Here is a 15,374-nt window from a genome sequence, read left to right on the forward strand (position 1 = left end):
CACCCAAACCAGAAACAACACATTTTGATATTGGATGACTGAATGGCCCTGTAACAATGTTACTTGGATGATTTTTTTACTTGCATTTTTTTTCCTTTTGATTGCAGCAAAGACAAGCAGAATTAGAAGCAGCACGGTTAGCAAAAGAAAAGGAGGAGGAAGAAGTTAGGCAGCAAGCATTAGTGGCAAAAAAGGAAAAAGAGATACAGAAGAAAGCAATCAAGAAAGAAAGGCAAAAACTCAGAACAACATGCAAGGTATTTCACTATTATTACAATGAAATACAGGTTACATCAGACAAATTACTGTCTTTGCTTAGATCAGCCTGGATCACGTGTTTGCTTGTTCTTAGGGCTGGAGATGGGTATGGAAAGTGGGTTTACTAAAAAAAAAAACCAAAATACTAAAACACATACTTACATGCATATGAGTTATGAGTAAGGCTGACCAAATAGGTCCAAACACAGCAGTGGCTGAAGAATGCTGTGCGTTAAGCCTTTGTCTGAAGGAATAGGACAATAAAGTTCAAGAACTTTGTAGAACATGTATTTCTGCTTCCAGAACTGGAATTACTTTTCTGATAATGAGGCAGATTGTGTTAAAATGATGGAGGAGGTGGAAAAGCTTTGTGATCGTCTTGAGCTAGCAAGGTAAGTCCTCCTGCTGCTGCTTTCTGCTCCTTTTGATACCCATCTTTCTACTAGCTCTCCATTGTAACTGAATAATTTATTTTTAGTCTGCAATGCTTGAATGAAGCACTTACATCCACAACAAGGGAAGGAGGAAAGGCGGCTGTAGTAAAACAGGTAATTATGCTGAGTGTCAAATCAAATAACAGAATAACTTGTGAAATCAACCTGTCTGAACTGAAATAAGATGCAGCAGAGCTGCTCTGGAATCGTGCTTGGTAAAACACAAAGACTTGATTTTCAGAGTCCACAGGCAGAGGGATCTCTGCTTCATTTTACATTGTGCGGTTCATGGCTGGTCAAAGTAACAGGGCCAGCCAAGAACAAAATACACATTTTTATTTGTAAAGAACACAAAAACTACCTCTTGTATGGTATACAGAAACAGAAGATGAATTTTATTTTGCCCAACAATGTGTAGCAGTTACCTTAAGGAAGGAGGCAGTTTCTTCTTCTTAGGCAAGAAAAATCCATGTCTATTGTCTGTGACTTGGGGATAGATCCACAAAAGGACTGAAGTGTGCTGCAGGCTGTTGGCACTAGAAGGGCTGGTAGGTTGGATACCAAGGAATGGGAAATGCAAGACACAAGGAATCAAAATTTACCAAAACTCAGCAAGGATCTGCCTATATTTGCCATCAGGGAAAAGCCATTTGAATTAAAAGCTAAACCTACATAGTGCAGAAAGAGGAAGGTGCTTTCTCTCATCCACTGTGGATACACAGCTGTGAATGTTTTTCCTTGCTGGGGAATATGATCTGCCCCCATCCCAGGGTCAGGTTTGCTCATCAGACAATTTAAAACTGAAATGCCTGTTATTCTACAGGAGACTGAATTCAATATTCCATTCTCAAGGAAGGTGTTCTAAATGCAGGACAGTCCTCTTTCTATCTGTTAAAACTATTCCACTAAAAATTATCTATCAGTTAACTTTCCTTTTGCCAGGAAGGTTTTATGAAATGGTTTCTTGTTCTTGCCATTGGGCATCCTGCCAACAGCCATAAGTGCACAGCTCTTCTAATAGTGCCAAGATTGGACTGGGCCCACTCAGAAGCAGATGATTAAAGATGTGTCACACCACAGTCTTGAGATGTGATTGCAGATCACAAAAATGTGCAGTGGGTAAACTTAAGTAGTTTTTAGCTTGCTAAATGGCCATCTAACCCTGAGTACACACTTAGTACCTAAAATCTGGAGCTCATTCTAATGTAAAAGTTCTCTGTTGCTATGGCTGTACTGATATAATCAGGCTTAGATAGCAGTTAGGCTGGAAGATTTGAGTCAGTGTATTCAACATGGAGGTTTAATTGCCCTCACTGGTCTTAATACTTTTGTGGATCTGTCCCTCTAAGTCAAGTGTTAGCCTAGACATTCATGCAAGGTTGAAAACTTTTGCTTTGATTCTGGGGATATTCATGTAATTTCCTAGTGAACCTGAGATGGATTTCTGCTATTAACTACTGATCTTTAAATCCTAAAAATATAGACATGGAATGAAGGGAAATAATACTGGAACAGATAAGCTTCTCTGTTTCCTTACATATAATATACAGAACAAAAACAAAGCAAAATCCAAGGTTCAAAGGAAGTCCAGAGAGGGGGTTGTGTCACTGTAAAATGTAACAATAATTCAGTAAATAATGCTTATTTACAATCTTTAGATAGAAGAAATAAATGAACAAATAAGGCGAGAGAAAGAAGAGGCAGAAGCTCGTATGCGCCAAGCAACAAAGAGCTCAGAAAAGTCAACCACTGGCGGTGGAGGGGGAAGCAAAAACTGGCCAGAGGATGATTTGCAGTTGTTAATTAAAGCTGTGAACCTCTTTCCAGCAGGGACTAACTCAAGGTACTTCTCGGGTTTGGTGCTAAAAGCCCTTATTAACAATTTTAAATTAAATTACAAGCATAATAAAATATTTTCAGATCATCTCAAGTACTTTGTCAGTATAAGGACTCCTAAAAATCTTCCTTTTCCTTGACTCAAAAGCAGCCAGAGGTTTTTTTTTCTGTGGTGCCAAGCTCTGTGTGTCACTGGAGTTACCACTAGCCCTGTATCTTGTTTCCCCCCAGATTTGGGCCTCAGTCCATTACCAGGATGGTGCTGAGGTGCCTGTTTGCACAGGGCTCACTCCATGGTAGGCTCCACTCCTTAAAGTGCAGAACAAAACCACACCAGTGACTGGGGTGCAGCTGGGTAGGAATACAAGTTGTAAGCTACTTCCAGAGGCTCCACAGTGAATGTCAGGCTGATCTCTACATGGTAGGAAGAAAATATTCCAAAATAAGAGTTAAGTGCACCAGCTTTCTTCAGGGGAGAGCCAGAGGAAAAAGGGCTGAGATTTACAGAAAGCAGCACTGGCACTCAGCTTATTGCTAAGCAAGAACAGGAGCACACTTTAAATACTTTTTTCCCAGGAATGAAATGCCTTCTTCCATTTAGGATTACAAAGATTTCAAACATCCATTACAAAATTTGGATGCTTACTGAAAAAAGCCATACTCCATGGAGATGATACCAGTGCCTGTTTCTGCAAGGCTCCTGTCTGAGCAGCACTACATACTGCCTTCCATATTCTAAGAATCCACTAGGAATAATCCTGGGACTAGGGCTGTTCCAGCTCTCTCCTGTTTAAGCCCTTTTACCTAATGTTTAGTTATTCTTCTGGGGGCAGTGGACATAGGGTTAGTAACTACTCAGCCCTTCAGTGCAGCCTGCAGTATTTAATGCCAGAGGTGCTTAGGGAATTCAGGATAACAGCAATTTAGCAGAATTTTGATTAGAGGTTTGCACTTACCTACATTGTACCCCATCCTTTTTCTGTATTGGGAACTGAGGAGTTCACCCAAGCTGATTGAATTCTTCAGTTAGTGACTGAAAGCCTTCCAGAACAGCTACTCTGGGATTTTGCACATATTTAAATATGTTTGAACTTACTCAGGAGTTTATAAAAATGTGTACAGGAGCTTGACCATAGCTTATATGAAGATAAGGTATTATGTAATGTGCTGGTTTATTATTTCTGTTCTTGCTGTAGGTGGGAAGTTATTGCCAATTACATGAACTTGCACTCTACTACTGGAATAAAACGAACAGCAAAAGATGTCATCAATAAAGCAAAGAGTCTCCAAAAGCTTGGTATCTATATTACCTTATTTTTGTGATAACATGGTCTGCCTGCTTCTGTACAGCTGAGTTTTCTGTGACTGGAGCTGTGTTTCTTAAGAAAATAAAAGAAATGTAGTTCAGATGGAGGATTTAGAGGAGCATTTATGTGATTCAGTGTTTTCATCCTAATGGCTTTTTTGTAAGTCAGCACCTCACAAGCAGCTCTCAGAAACTCTCTTAATGTAGCTTGATGCTCTGATGCCCTGAAATGGCAGGGCTCAAAGAGAGATAAATGGGGCTCTCAGAAAACCTCCCTACAAAGGAAGGCATCTAAAATAAATGGAACTTTTGAAGCTCTAGATATACTTAAAAAAAAATAATGGAATTCAACACCAGAGTAAGACACCTAAATTAATGTTTTGAAGAGGCTCATCTCCTCTTCAAAAATGAATATAAAAATGAAAAATTAAGCATAGAGAGCTCTGGAATAAGGTCACAAGGAAATTAAACATTTCACTACTAATTTTTCAAGAGGTTTCTGCATTACAAACCACAGAGGGGCACAAGGACACACCTGGATTTTCCTGCCTCTCTGACATGGTCATACCCTGGGCAATGCATGAGTTTTGTGCCACAGCCCTTGAGAGAATAATCCCTCTTGATTTTGGGGAAGTTGCAGATTCAGGTTTAAGATTATATGGAACAATTATTCCTCTGAGCACTAGAAAGCAGGATAAGGGTTGGAAAATCTGACACTCTGAGAAAAATTTATTGGACCCTGAATGATTTTTTTTTAATCTACCAACATCTTTATAGTCATTTTAAAGTAAGTAGAAATTGAGGTTTATGTTTTTGTGATTATTGGAATTAATCTGCTACAGAATGTTATTATTATTACATCTGGCTTTAATATTCTTGCAATAATTATTCTCTTTAATGTCTGTTGCTCATAGACCCTCATCAAAAAGATGACATAAACAAGAAAGCATTTGACAAATTTAAAAAAGAACACGGTGTGGTGCCTCAGATGGACAGTGCTGCCCCCTCAGAACGATTTGAAGGTAAAGGTGAAAAGGGAGCCCTTCTTGTGCACTTCTCTCCCCTGGGTCTCTTGGGGTGAAAGTAACCCAGATTTGCCTACAAACTTTGATAGCAAGTAAGTGGTCCAGGCTCTGGTGCCAGATTTGAGGGTTTCTGGTATACACACAATATATCCCAAAACTTCAGGGATTTAAAATAAACTATAATATGTTTTACAATATTTTCTAGACTCTTTTAAAAATATCTATTTTTGCTGTCCTTTTTGCATTTAAAAACAGGATCACCTCTAGATTCATCCCCTTGGACTACAGAAGAACAAAAACTTTTAGAACAAGCATTGAAGACTTATCCAGTAAATACTCCTGAAAGATGGGAGAAAATAGCAGCAGCTGTTCCAGGCCGGTCAAAAAAAGACTGCATGAAACGATATAAGGTGAGGTCCCTCACCTCCTCCTGGGACTGCACCAGGCCAGGCCTGGAGAGAACCCTTTGCTTTTGCTGTTCCATGAGATACTGCCCCAGAGACAGTATCTGACACAGGCAAAATGATGGAACCTTATAAGAAACTTTTTCTTTTTGGTAACTAAACCCCAAAAGAGCAGTTCCTCAGTGAAAATAGTGCCTCTGGAAGCGGGCAAGGAAAGTCTGTGTCAGGAAATTTGTTTTATAGTTTGACAGCAAGCTCTCATAGATGAAGTCCTATCCCCAGCTCCTGTAGGTAAAGTTCCTGGTACATGAGGATTGACCGTCCATTAATTGATTTGTTTCTAAGGGAAATTGCTTGACAACATTAAACAATGTAGATTTCTCATTATGTTGAGAAGTAGTGTGTTTCACAGTGAATGTATGTAGTGTTCAAACCTACAGCATTGTTCACAAGTTATGTGTTTAGTTAAGTTTCTTTTTTTCCCCACCTTCTCTTCAGGAACTCGTGGAAATGGTCAAGGCAAAGAAAGCTGCTCAAGAACAAGTGATGAATGCTACTAAAGTCAAGAAATGACTCTTACTGACAATCCTTGTTTTATAATAAAAATGCAAATACTGTACATGTTTCCATTCCTTTCTTCATTATACAGAAACACAGGAGGGGCTGGTTCTTGAGTTTTAATCTTCTCAAAAGCAACTCCAAAGTTTTAAAAGGGTGTAGTTGATTTGTTGGGTGTTTTTTGTTGTTTTCCTGGTTTTTTAAAGCTAAAATATGCTGAAGTTCTTGTTATTCACTACTCACGACGCCAATACATGCCACTGCAGATTTTGCTATACTCTGGAAGTTGTTCAATTGGACCTGGAAGTTAAAGAAAGTTGGCCATGACACATGCTCAGCTCACAGCAAGTGGTCTGGAGGGGTTATGGGAGGATAGGGAAACTTGTATCACATACCCACGGCAGCAACTGCAGGATGCTTATCATAGATGTACTTTGTGCAGATTTCTCTAATAGTCTGGGCATCTATAGCCTAAAAGGGGTAAAAGAGGCATCTTTGTTACAATCCCATCTTAAAACTGTTTCTGATCTTAATTTTGTATAATCCAAGGGAGCAGGAAACAAAACCCTTGGAAGTTTTCTCAGCTGGAAATGTTTTCACTGCTGAAAAAGAAATACAATTTCTATATTGTTACTTTCTGTAGCAAGTCATTTTCTTGATGGCCTTTTAAAAGTTGCAACATGAGTGCCACTTACTTCAATTCTTGCCTCAAGTTCTGGAATTGGGATTCGGCGCTTGTAACACAGCATTTGTCTTCCGATGTCTTCACAGATTGGTGTGGACCCTAAAACAGGAAAAAATCCTTCAGTTATCAGCCTATGGCTCCACAAAGAGTAAGAAGTTCTCATAAGTCTCACCATCAAGTTGTAGCAGCATATTTGTCTTTAGAAGATTTTTTGCTCGAGCTACTTCATTTTCTGTAACGCTTGTGCAAAGTCTTATCCTGAAAAACAGTTTCAGTCCAAAGGCATTAAATAATGGCAGGCTGTAGCACTCAAGACTGCCTGTGATAAGGAGCAGAGGCATTGCTGCACCTACCAGGCACTAACTACTCTTCTGTAGACAAAGCTGGTAAGACAGCTTGGAAAACTAGCCATGGATACAAAGCAGCAGCCTCAAAGTAGGGGTTTTGGAAGCATATCAAGATACCCAAGAGCAAGCTCTTTCTCTCAGAAGAGGTGTATTTCATTTTATTCAATACTTTGAGGCAAGTGCACTCTGTACTTGTTATCTTGAGAATGGAGGTTGCTAAGAAAGTAGGAGCCAAGCAACCTGGTAACAGGCAATTAGCTAGAAGGCAATCCAGCTTCCTGGCTCCTCTTGGTGAGATAATGACTTGCCACACTGCCTATGGAACATTTTGTGAGGAGAAGGTGATGCATTAAATAGCTTAACACTAAATTCTTGTCCCAGGAATCATCTGTATCTTCCCTAGTGCTAAGCTGCAGCAAACAGTCAAAGTGATAACTTTTTTCTCCACCACTGAACAGGGATTTCATAGAATAATGATATAGAAGAACTGATTTATGTGATTAAAGAAACGTCTCATTTTCAATACTTGTTTCAACTTCACCCACTTTATATCAAGTGCTTTTAAGTAACATGTATGTGTTTTTAATAGCATCTGCAGTTCAAGCTTCACAGTCATCTATGGTCTTCAAAACATCATCCTTCAAAACAGATTTAAGCCTCAGATCAATGAATATTGTCTAGAATCATAGGTTTCAAATTTCCATATGTACCAGCTCAACTTTCCCTAAGTATTCACTAGAGCTAGCAGCAGCACATGATGCAGCAACTGCAGCAACTGCAGACTGAAACTGTCTGGTAACTGCACATTCATTATTCTCATCCACAAATATTTGCTCTTTCAGTGGTGGCACTTGCAGCTCACAAGCTGCACAGTGACTGAGTAGCATAATAAAAGGCCTGACAATTTCATGACTTCTGTCATTTCCCAGTCAAAAAAAAAGTCCCTGCTGTGTTTTCTCGTGCAAGAAACAAAACCTACATCTTAAGCTATTCACTCCAAATAATGGTGCCAAAAACTGGCTGCTGGGACTTGGCTTTGGGTGCCAAAGTTTAGAATTTGATGCATTTGTTGTTCCCAAGCAAGCCCAACCAGAGAAAAATATTCTCTTTATTTTTAAATTGTATTCCTCTACTAAAAACAATCTTTCCAGAGAAACAGTTGGTAGCTTACCATTCTTTCTGAACAAAGTGCACCATGTCCTGAATAGTGGATGGCTCACAGACCATATAGAGTCCCCACAGCCCTGTGTCAGTGTAGCAGGTGTTGAAGGACTGGAAGCTGTGACACAGGTTACCCTGGCAGGCAATCTGAGCAAGTTTACTGGACAAATTCTGCCGAGGCAAAAGAAAAAGATATTACTTCATGAAGTTTTCTGAAAGCTTACTAGTCACCTCCACATTTCCCATTTTCATTTCAATGATGACTGAACATGCAGTAGTAGCTACAAGTTTAATTATCAGCTCTTCATTTCAACCCTTTCTTTCCTTGCATGTAATATCACATTTCAAAATAACACCCCAGATTTGAGCCAAAATCACAAAGACACTTAGGTTCAAGAAAGTGACAGTTAATTACTGATACCCAGAAGTGTGGCATTCACATTCCCTGAGCATGATTCCTTCGCCCAGGGTTTTTCTCCTGGGAAGCTGGAAGGCAGCGAGAAGCCTCAGAGAAAAGGAAAACAATTCTTATCTCATTTGCCTCTCCTGTGTTGTGCTCAACTGGAATGTGTTTGGAGATTGTTCTATTGGATTCTGGTGAGTTCTTTTTACTCATTGGCCAACTGGGGCCAAGCTGTGTCAGGACTCTGGAAAGAGTCACGAGTTTTCATTATTATCTTTTTAGCATTCAGTAAGTATCCTTTCTGTATTCTTTAGTATAGTATAGTACTCTTTAATATAAAATAGTATAATAGAGTAATAAATTGGACAACATTCTGACAACATGGAATCAGATGCACCATTCCTTCCCTTGTTGGTGGCCCTGCATTTATAATATAGAGGTTCTGATGACATACAGGTATAAAACATCCTACATTCCATGAGGGCTGGCAAACCTGTATTTTTGGTTTAGAACCACTTCCTAAGATTCTGCTACATCCTGAGTAACACACCCTCTGAGGCTCACAGCTGGATGCCCTTTTCTGTCCTGGCAGTACCCAATTCAGGGATTTCAGGAAGGTGCCTGCAGGCTCACTCACCACTCCTCCTCCAAAGGAGCGATCCCAGTTCCCTATCAGGGTGTTGGCCACCATGAGGGGGATGGTGTCGGGGTCAGACCAGCCGGCTGCTTCCACGGCGATGGCCAGGTGTGCCAGGGGCATCTTGTCATCCCTTATCCGGATCTGCAACACAGCACAGCAGCTCCAGAGCAACCTGCACACGCTCAGGCACAGGGCAAGGTAAACAACAGCAATTACACTTTGCCACTACAGCTGGATTACAAAACATGCACTAAAATTCAAGTATATGGAGATTAATTTAACATCAGCCTTAGCTGGTGTCCCCTGGGGCAATTTCAGATCACTTTGCCAACATACACAGAGAAGCATTACAAGTCATTTTAGGACTACCAGCAGCAAGGAAATCTGATGACTTTGTAAAATCTGAGAAGAGATGGGAATAGAATATGGATGCCTCAGTTCTCTGCTCCTTCCTTTAAATGAGTGATTCTCAACAGGTGGAAATGCTCCAATACCATAGTCAAGAGGATAAAAGGAAAGTAGGAGCAGGGATAAGGAATGTATTTTCCTCCAGGAAGTGATGAAGAATAAAAAGTAGTGGCAGTGAGGCTTGTCCAAGAAAGAATGGGAAGTATTGCTTTGGAAAGCAGCTATTCCATTGCCACCACTGGGGGCAAGAAACCTTTCCATGTGCTGAGTCTGTGGCAGAGCAGCCCTCTCTCCTCACCAGAGCACATGTCACGGGATGTAAGGCCAGCCCAAAAAGCCACCCAGCAGCTTACCTCACTGCCTGTGAAGCTACAAGGGGGCAGGGGTGGCAGTCCTCCTTCTGGAGCAGATGGCAAGTTCCCAAAATGGCACTTTGCCAGGTCAAGTAGCTCATCATGAGAGACCCCTGGACAAAGATATTTCACATGCTTTGTGATGTTACTCTGTGAACAGTTAATTTAAATTGCTGCACAGTTTAAAGACCCAACCAAGTACTAATTTTTTGTGCCCCTGCTTTAATACCCCACCTTTGGATTCTTCACACATTCCCTCTATACAGAGCAAGTTCACCATGATTCCTCCTGCCTGGTTATCTTTAACAGCCTTCCATTAAAACCACATCAAATCAAGCTCTTTGCTCTTTCAAGCCTCAGTGTTGCATCTTTCTCTCTGCATTCCTTGCTATTTCCCTCTTCACACCTTCTAGGACCCTTTTTCCCTGCCCACATAGAAGAATGACTTTGGCCTCCAATTCACTTCTTGTTCCTGATTTAAGGCTTCTGGAATATTACTGACAGGAAAAGGGAACAAAAGCTCAAAGGGTTGGAATGCACAGAACACACAGGGCTACAGAGGGCCAACAACAACCAGGACCTGCTGAACAATGGGTGATTCACCACGTGGTTCCCACAGACTGAGGCCATGGTTTCAGGCACAGTTTCATGTGATCAGGGGTGAGTATCCCATACTGACCTCCAGCAGCAGCCAAGACCATTCTGGGTCCTTTGTAATGTGTTGTTATGTACTCCACCAAGTCATTACGATTTATGGATCTAGAAACAGGAAAAGAGACAGCACTACTGTGTCAGTAAAGTTTAGGGTAAAAAGAGATAAATGTATACAACAAAACAATTGTCAAAACAATTAAAAGTCCTGCCACTGTTCAGAGCAGAGGCAGAAAGCTAAAATAAGGGTGACTTTCTAAAAAGCAAATAGGAACTGTATAAAAAGCACTTCTAGCTTCCTGAGGAGGAGTGAGAATTCCAACTCAGGCAGATGGAGACAGGATGCACTAATGATCTCCTTTCCTTTGAAAGCAGCACATTTAGCAATCCTCTGATCTGCTCTGGTCTAAACAAATGCTAAAAGAGCAGTGCAAACACTGTGTGCTTACAATAATGCCTAACATGTGACCTATAGGAAAAATAAGTATTTCCAATTTTGTACCAGGTGCACTTATAAGAAACAGGAGAAAAATATGGCATAAAAACCCAAAGTCATGCAGAGAACATCTGAAGTTCACATACCCTTTGATGCCTGCCTACATGGAAACTAAGGCAATACAGAAGTTCTACTTACAGTTACACTCAGTGCAATTTCAGCTGCCCTCCAGTGTAAAAATGAAATCTGACACTGTTCTCTACATTTTTAGGTAAATCTCTCAATCTCAATCTCAAAAATCTCAATCTCAAAAAGTTATCACACAATTAAAGACAGAGGTACTTTTGGACATACTTGATATTTTCAGTGGGTCCTAAAATGGTGCGTCCTAGGGCTGTGTTCTGGTAGGCTGTGGCATGCAGGTAATCAAAGACAACTTCCTGCAGATTGGTTTCAACCTCTTGCATCTCCCGCAGGATAACTCCCCGCTCCCGCTCAATCTCCGCCTCTCCCAGGGTGCTGTTCTGAATGATGTCAGCAAGAATTTCCACAGCTGATTGCAAACAGAGACGGAAATGAAACAAGTATTTTCAGGCTACTAGAAAAATCTGGTTCCAAAAGTGAAACCCACCTCAAGGAGCCATAAAACTAGCAAGGGGACAGATCTTATCTAGGGACTCTGAAGAGAAAAATATTTTAAATATAAGCATCCCTGCTGGCTCCTCTCTAAACCCATATTCTCACGTTCTTGTGAAGTTCAAGAATGGATTTTTCACCAGGCAAGGAAGGGACTGTGACACTGCAAAAGCACCATTCTGTGTCATCTCACTGGAGGCTGGATAAGCATGTTGTTCTCTGCAGCTTTTCTAATGAGTGAAAGCAATTACCTCTTGGTAAGTCTTTTGAAAAAGCCTTTGCATAGTACACAGTTTGTTCCCTGGACGTGTAGGCGTTCAGATGAGCCCCCATGTTCTCAATCTCTAGCTCAAGGTCTAACTGAGATCTCTTCTTTGTTCCCTGAAATAGAACAATAACAAAATCACATTAGACCCTTCAATTCATCTACTCATCCTTACTACTTCTTGTCTGGAAAAGTTATGATCATGAGAAAGAAAATGTGTTCTGGAAATAAACCAGGCATACTAATCTCTCCAAGCTTTAAAGTCAGATATAAATCCTACTGTGCTCACAAATGAAAATAAACTGGCTGAAGGGTGACTGTGTCTTCTAAGACTACTATAAGAAGGTAAAAGTGAGTTAAAAAATAGATCTGTGTAATCCATAGTTGTGTAACACACAGAACTAGGATTTTAGCTTCATTTTCTAATGGAAACCAAAATCCTGGTTGTCCATGTTGTTTTTCTCATTTCAATTTGGAAAACTTATTTATATAATTCCGGCAAAATTTTCATCATTGATCTTTAAAGACAAATAACTTTAAAATCCATTATAAACATCTACATCAATCTTCACACTCACCTTGAAAGCCATATGCTCAAGAAAGTGAGCAGTTCCATTGTTCTTCTCATTTTCATACCTGCTTCCAGCATCAATCCAAAGTCCAACCTCAGTGAAGAAAAAAAAAAAGTTATTTTCCCAGCTAACAGCTTTGCCATGGCTTTTTCCTTAAACAGAGCAGGTTTTCAAGAAAAAGAAAATTTTGATCTCCACAAAAAATTTAATTACAAATAGGCAAAAGCCTTAAGATTTCTATGCCCTGGCCCAAGTTCTAGGAACAGTTGTTAATATTGAAATGCAAATGAAGTTTAGTTCCACAAGGAAATGAACACACAGGAACAGATACAAAACCCCTTCCTTCTGTAAGTTACTTACTGTGCACGTTGAGAGTCCAGAGTCTTCAGAAGCTACTTGCAAGCCATTTTCCAAAGGACTCACCCTAGTTTCAGGGACATTTAAGATTACTTCTGTTGCTGCTTTGGAAACTGTGCACCTCCCTGTTCCAACATGCACACCCTGGAAAGGAAAATCATCAGTCACCTCAGATTGTTTAGTTATATCCAAGGATGCTTTTCTGAAAAATATATTGCTGAATTCAAGCATCAAGTCCATGGATCCTTCTTAAAGCATGCATTTATAAGGGAGAGAATTCAGGACTGCTATTCACCCCTGCCTCACACAAGGAAAGCAGGAACCTGAAGATAACCACAAGTGAGGAGATGCAGCTGCTGCCTCCAGTCTGACACAGGAGCTGATACTCCCATCAGCCAGCCACCCTTGTTCTCCACTGCAGCCAGCAAGAGCCTGTGGGACCTTTACATTCTGAAATTCTCCTGGTACCTGCTTTCTAAAGTGAACTGAGATACAGCCCAAGGGCCCGTGCCAGGACTGCAAATCCATCAGCCATGGATGAGAACAGCACAATCAGGGGGCAGTTAAAGCACATTAAATGAGAGCAGGGTAGAATGAAGGGAAGCTTACTGCAGTTTTTCAATAACAAGAAATGTAAATATGTATCTCAAATTCAAGCAAACAGCTATCTTGAAAACTGTGATTTCAAATGTTTCAAATAAGCCAAGATTTTTCTCCCCATATGACTGCCCTAAACAAGAAAGTACAAAATCCAGCTCTCAACCCCTCTCCTCCTAGAATATGTTAGATCTCTTAAAACTCACTTATTTTGGAATCATAGCACAATTCCAGTTTGAAGAGACCTCTGGAGGTCTGTAGCCCAACTTTCTGCTCCAAGCAGGACCAACTTGGTCAGAGCACTTTGCTCAGGGCTTTTTGCACTTGGGCACTGGCAATCTCCAATGGTGAGAAACTGCTCAGCTCTGTGACAGCCTGCTCCACTGCCTGACTGCCACATAAACAGGTTTTCCTCTCTTGTTTCAACTTACACCCATTGTCTCTCATCCCACCACTGTAACAGGCCTGGTTTTAAGTTCCTTACAACCTTCTCCCAGGTACTGGCACAGATACTTCTCACAGCTCCAGCTGAAGCCATGGCATCTCCAGCCTGAACAAGGTCCGGACCCTCAGCCTCTCCTCACAGGGCGCATGTTCCAGCCCAGTTCATCCCTGCTGAGCATCCCCGGTTCCCTGGCATCCCCCTCACACTGCGGAGCCCCGGGCCTGCCGCACACAAACCCGAGCAGCGCACACCGATCGCTCACTACACCTCCCGCCGAGCACCGCGCCGCGACTACAACTCCCAGCATGCACCGCGCCGCACAGCCTCCAGCTCCCCGCGTCCCCTCAGCGGCGGCCCGGGCACCAGCGCTCGGCGCCACCGCGGCGCCCACGCTCCCCGCGCCTCCCTCCGCTCCGCTCCGTTCCCCTCCCTGCCGCCTCACCCGCTGCGCCGCGCCGGGCGCTCGCACCAGGCGGGCGGACCAGGGCAAGAGAAGCCGCCGGGCCGCTGAGCGTGCTGCAGACGCCGCCATCTTGACACCGTGGTGGGCGGGGCGGAGCGGGCGGCCTTTGGGGGCGCGCAGGCGCGGGGCAGTTCCAGCCGCCGCCGCCGGGGGGCGCAGAGGGGCAGCGCAAACCGCATTGCTGCGTCCCGGGGAGGTGGGAATGGGGAATCGGGAATGTCCCGGTGGGAGGGGACCCGCGGGAACCCACAGGGACCGTCGAGTCCAGCTGTTCGCCCTGCACAGGACAAGCCCAGCGATCCCACCGTCCTTCCGGGAGCGTTGTCCAAGCGCTCCTGGAGCTCTGGAAGGTTTGGGGCTTGGTTTTAATGGTCCCGTTCTCCTCAGTGCCCCAGAGCAGGCAGGTCAGGAAAGCATTTTCCAGCCGATATCCTACTATAGCCACGTTCAGCAAGCACAAAGCGCTGCCTTCCCCTGCCCCGGGAGCTGCCGTGGGCGAGTCCCTGCGCGCTGCGGCTCCTGCGGCAGGGCTGCCTGAGGGCGCTGCGCTCCTGCGGGACACACCCGCTCTGACTGGGAAATCCCGCGGCTGGAATAACTTGGAGTCTTTTTTTGGGAAGTGTGTGTAACGGAGCTGAGACACTTGTCATGGATAGCAGGGCTTCGTGCAAGCAGTAAATGCAGCGCCCCGCCGAGCCTGTGCCGGCGCTGGTGACAGCTCCAGACACAGAACTCCAAATTCCCGGGAATGGTCCCTCCCAGGTGCCCCCGGCCGGGAAGGGCTTGTGGCAATGCTGCTTGACAAGAGCCACATTTGGGCTGGGAAAAGCTCTGGAAGTGTAACAGTGGAAGCAATTTCAGTGCCGAAGATTGTTCCTGAGCGCGTTTGGAATGTATGGCTGTAGATAAATAGGTACAGACATGCAAGAAACAGCGCTTGGTTTTGACTTTGTGGTTAAATTTTTTACAATTTTTAGGAAATTGGCTAATCAAGCATTATCTCAAAAATTATGAAGAACCAGGGTGAAATTCTGTTATTTGTCCCACAGTATGTTAAGTGACACAATGCAAAGAAACAAAATACTACTTTAAAAAAGAAATCTGTACTACTTATGCTGGGGGAAGCAGTGTTTC

The 15,374-nt window shown here is 42.7% G+C and overlaps 2 protein-coding genes across 5 annotated transcripts in view; one reads left to right on the forward strand and one right to left on the reverse strand.

Moving 5' to 3' along the window:
* Positions 1–5,882, forward strand: part of DNAJC2 (DnaJ heat shock protein family (Hsp40) member C2) — a 15,337-nt gene extending 9,455 nt beyond the window's left edge. For 2 of the 4 annotated variants that reach the window (XM_064702896.1, XM_064702898.1), the window contains exons 10-17: positions 108–257; positions 562–650; positions 737–806; positions 2,351–2,535; positions 3,725–3,825; positions 4,749–4,856; positions 5,115–5,269; positions 5,762–5,882. In XM_064702896.1, the coding sequence (XP_064558966.1) occupies positions 108–257; positions 562–650; positions 737–806; positions 2,351–2,535; positions 3,725–3,825; positions 4,749–4,856; positions 5,115–5,269; positions 5,762–5,836 (933 nt within the window). In that variant the 3' untranslated portion in view covers positions 5,837–5,882. Of the gene's footprint in view, positions 1–107; positions 258–561; positions 651–736; positions 807–2,350; positions 2,536–3,724; positions 3,826–4,748; positions 4,857–5,114 lie in introns of all 4 variants that reach the window. The other 2 variants (XM_064702894.1, XM_064702897.1) reach the window with 1 other exon arrangement.
* PMPCB (peptidase, mitochondrial processing subunit beta) lies at positions 5,840–14,354 on the reverse strand. Its single transcript, XM_064702899.1, has 13 exons — positions 14,220–14,354; positions 12,739–12,879; positions 12,385–12,471; positions 11,793–11,922; positions 11,260–11,458; positions 10,498–10,577; positions 9,819–9,931; positions 9,055–9,198; positions 8,025–8,185; positions 6,679–6,764; positions 6,517–6,605; positions 6,217–6,292; positions 5,840–6,121 (listed from the first exon to the last, which is right to left on the reverse strand). Exons 1-13 carry the CDS (start codon positions 14,307–14,309, stop codon positions 6,057–6,059), a joined length of 1,461 nt encoding a protein of 486 aa, XP_064558969.1. The 5' UTR covers positions 14,310–14,354; the 3' UTR covers positions 5,840–6,056.
* Positions 14,355–15,374: the final 1,020 nt, after the last annotated feature.

Source organism: Zonotrichia leucophrys, chromosome 1A (genome assembly GCF_028769735.1).
Source record: "Zonotrichia leucophrys gambelii isolate GWCS_2022_RI chromosome 1A, RI_Zleu_2.0, whole genome shotgun sequence".
NCBI lineage: Eukaryota > Metazoa > Chordata > Aves > Passeriformes > Passerellidae > Zonotrichia > Zonotrichia leucophrys.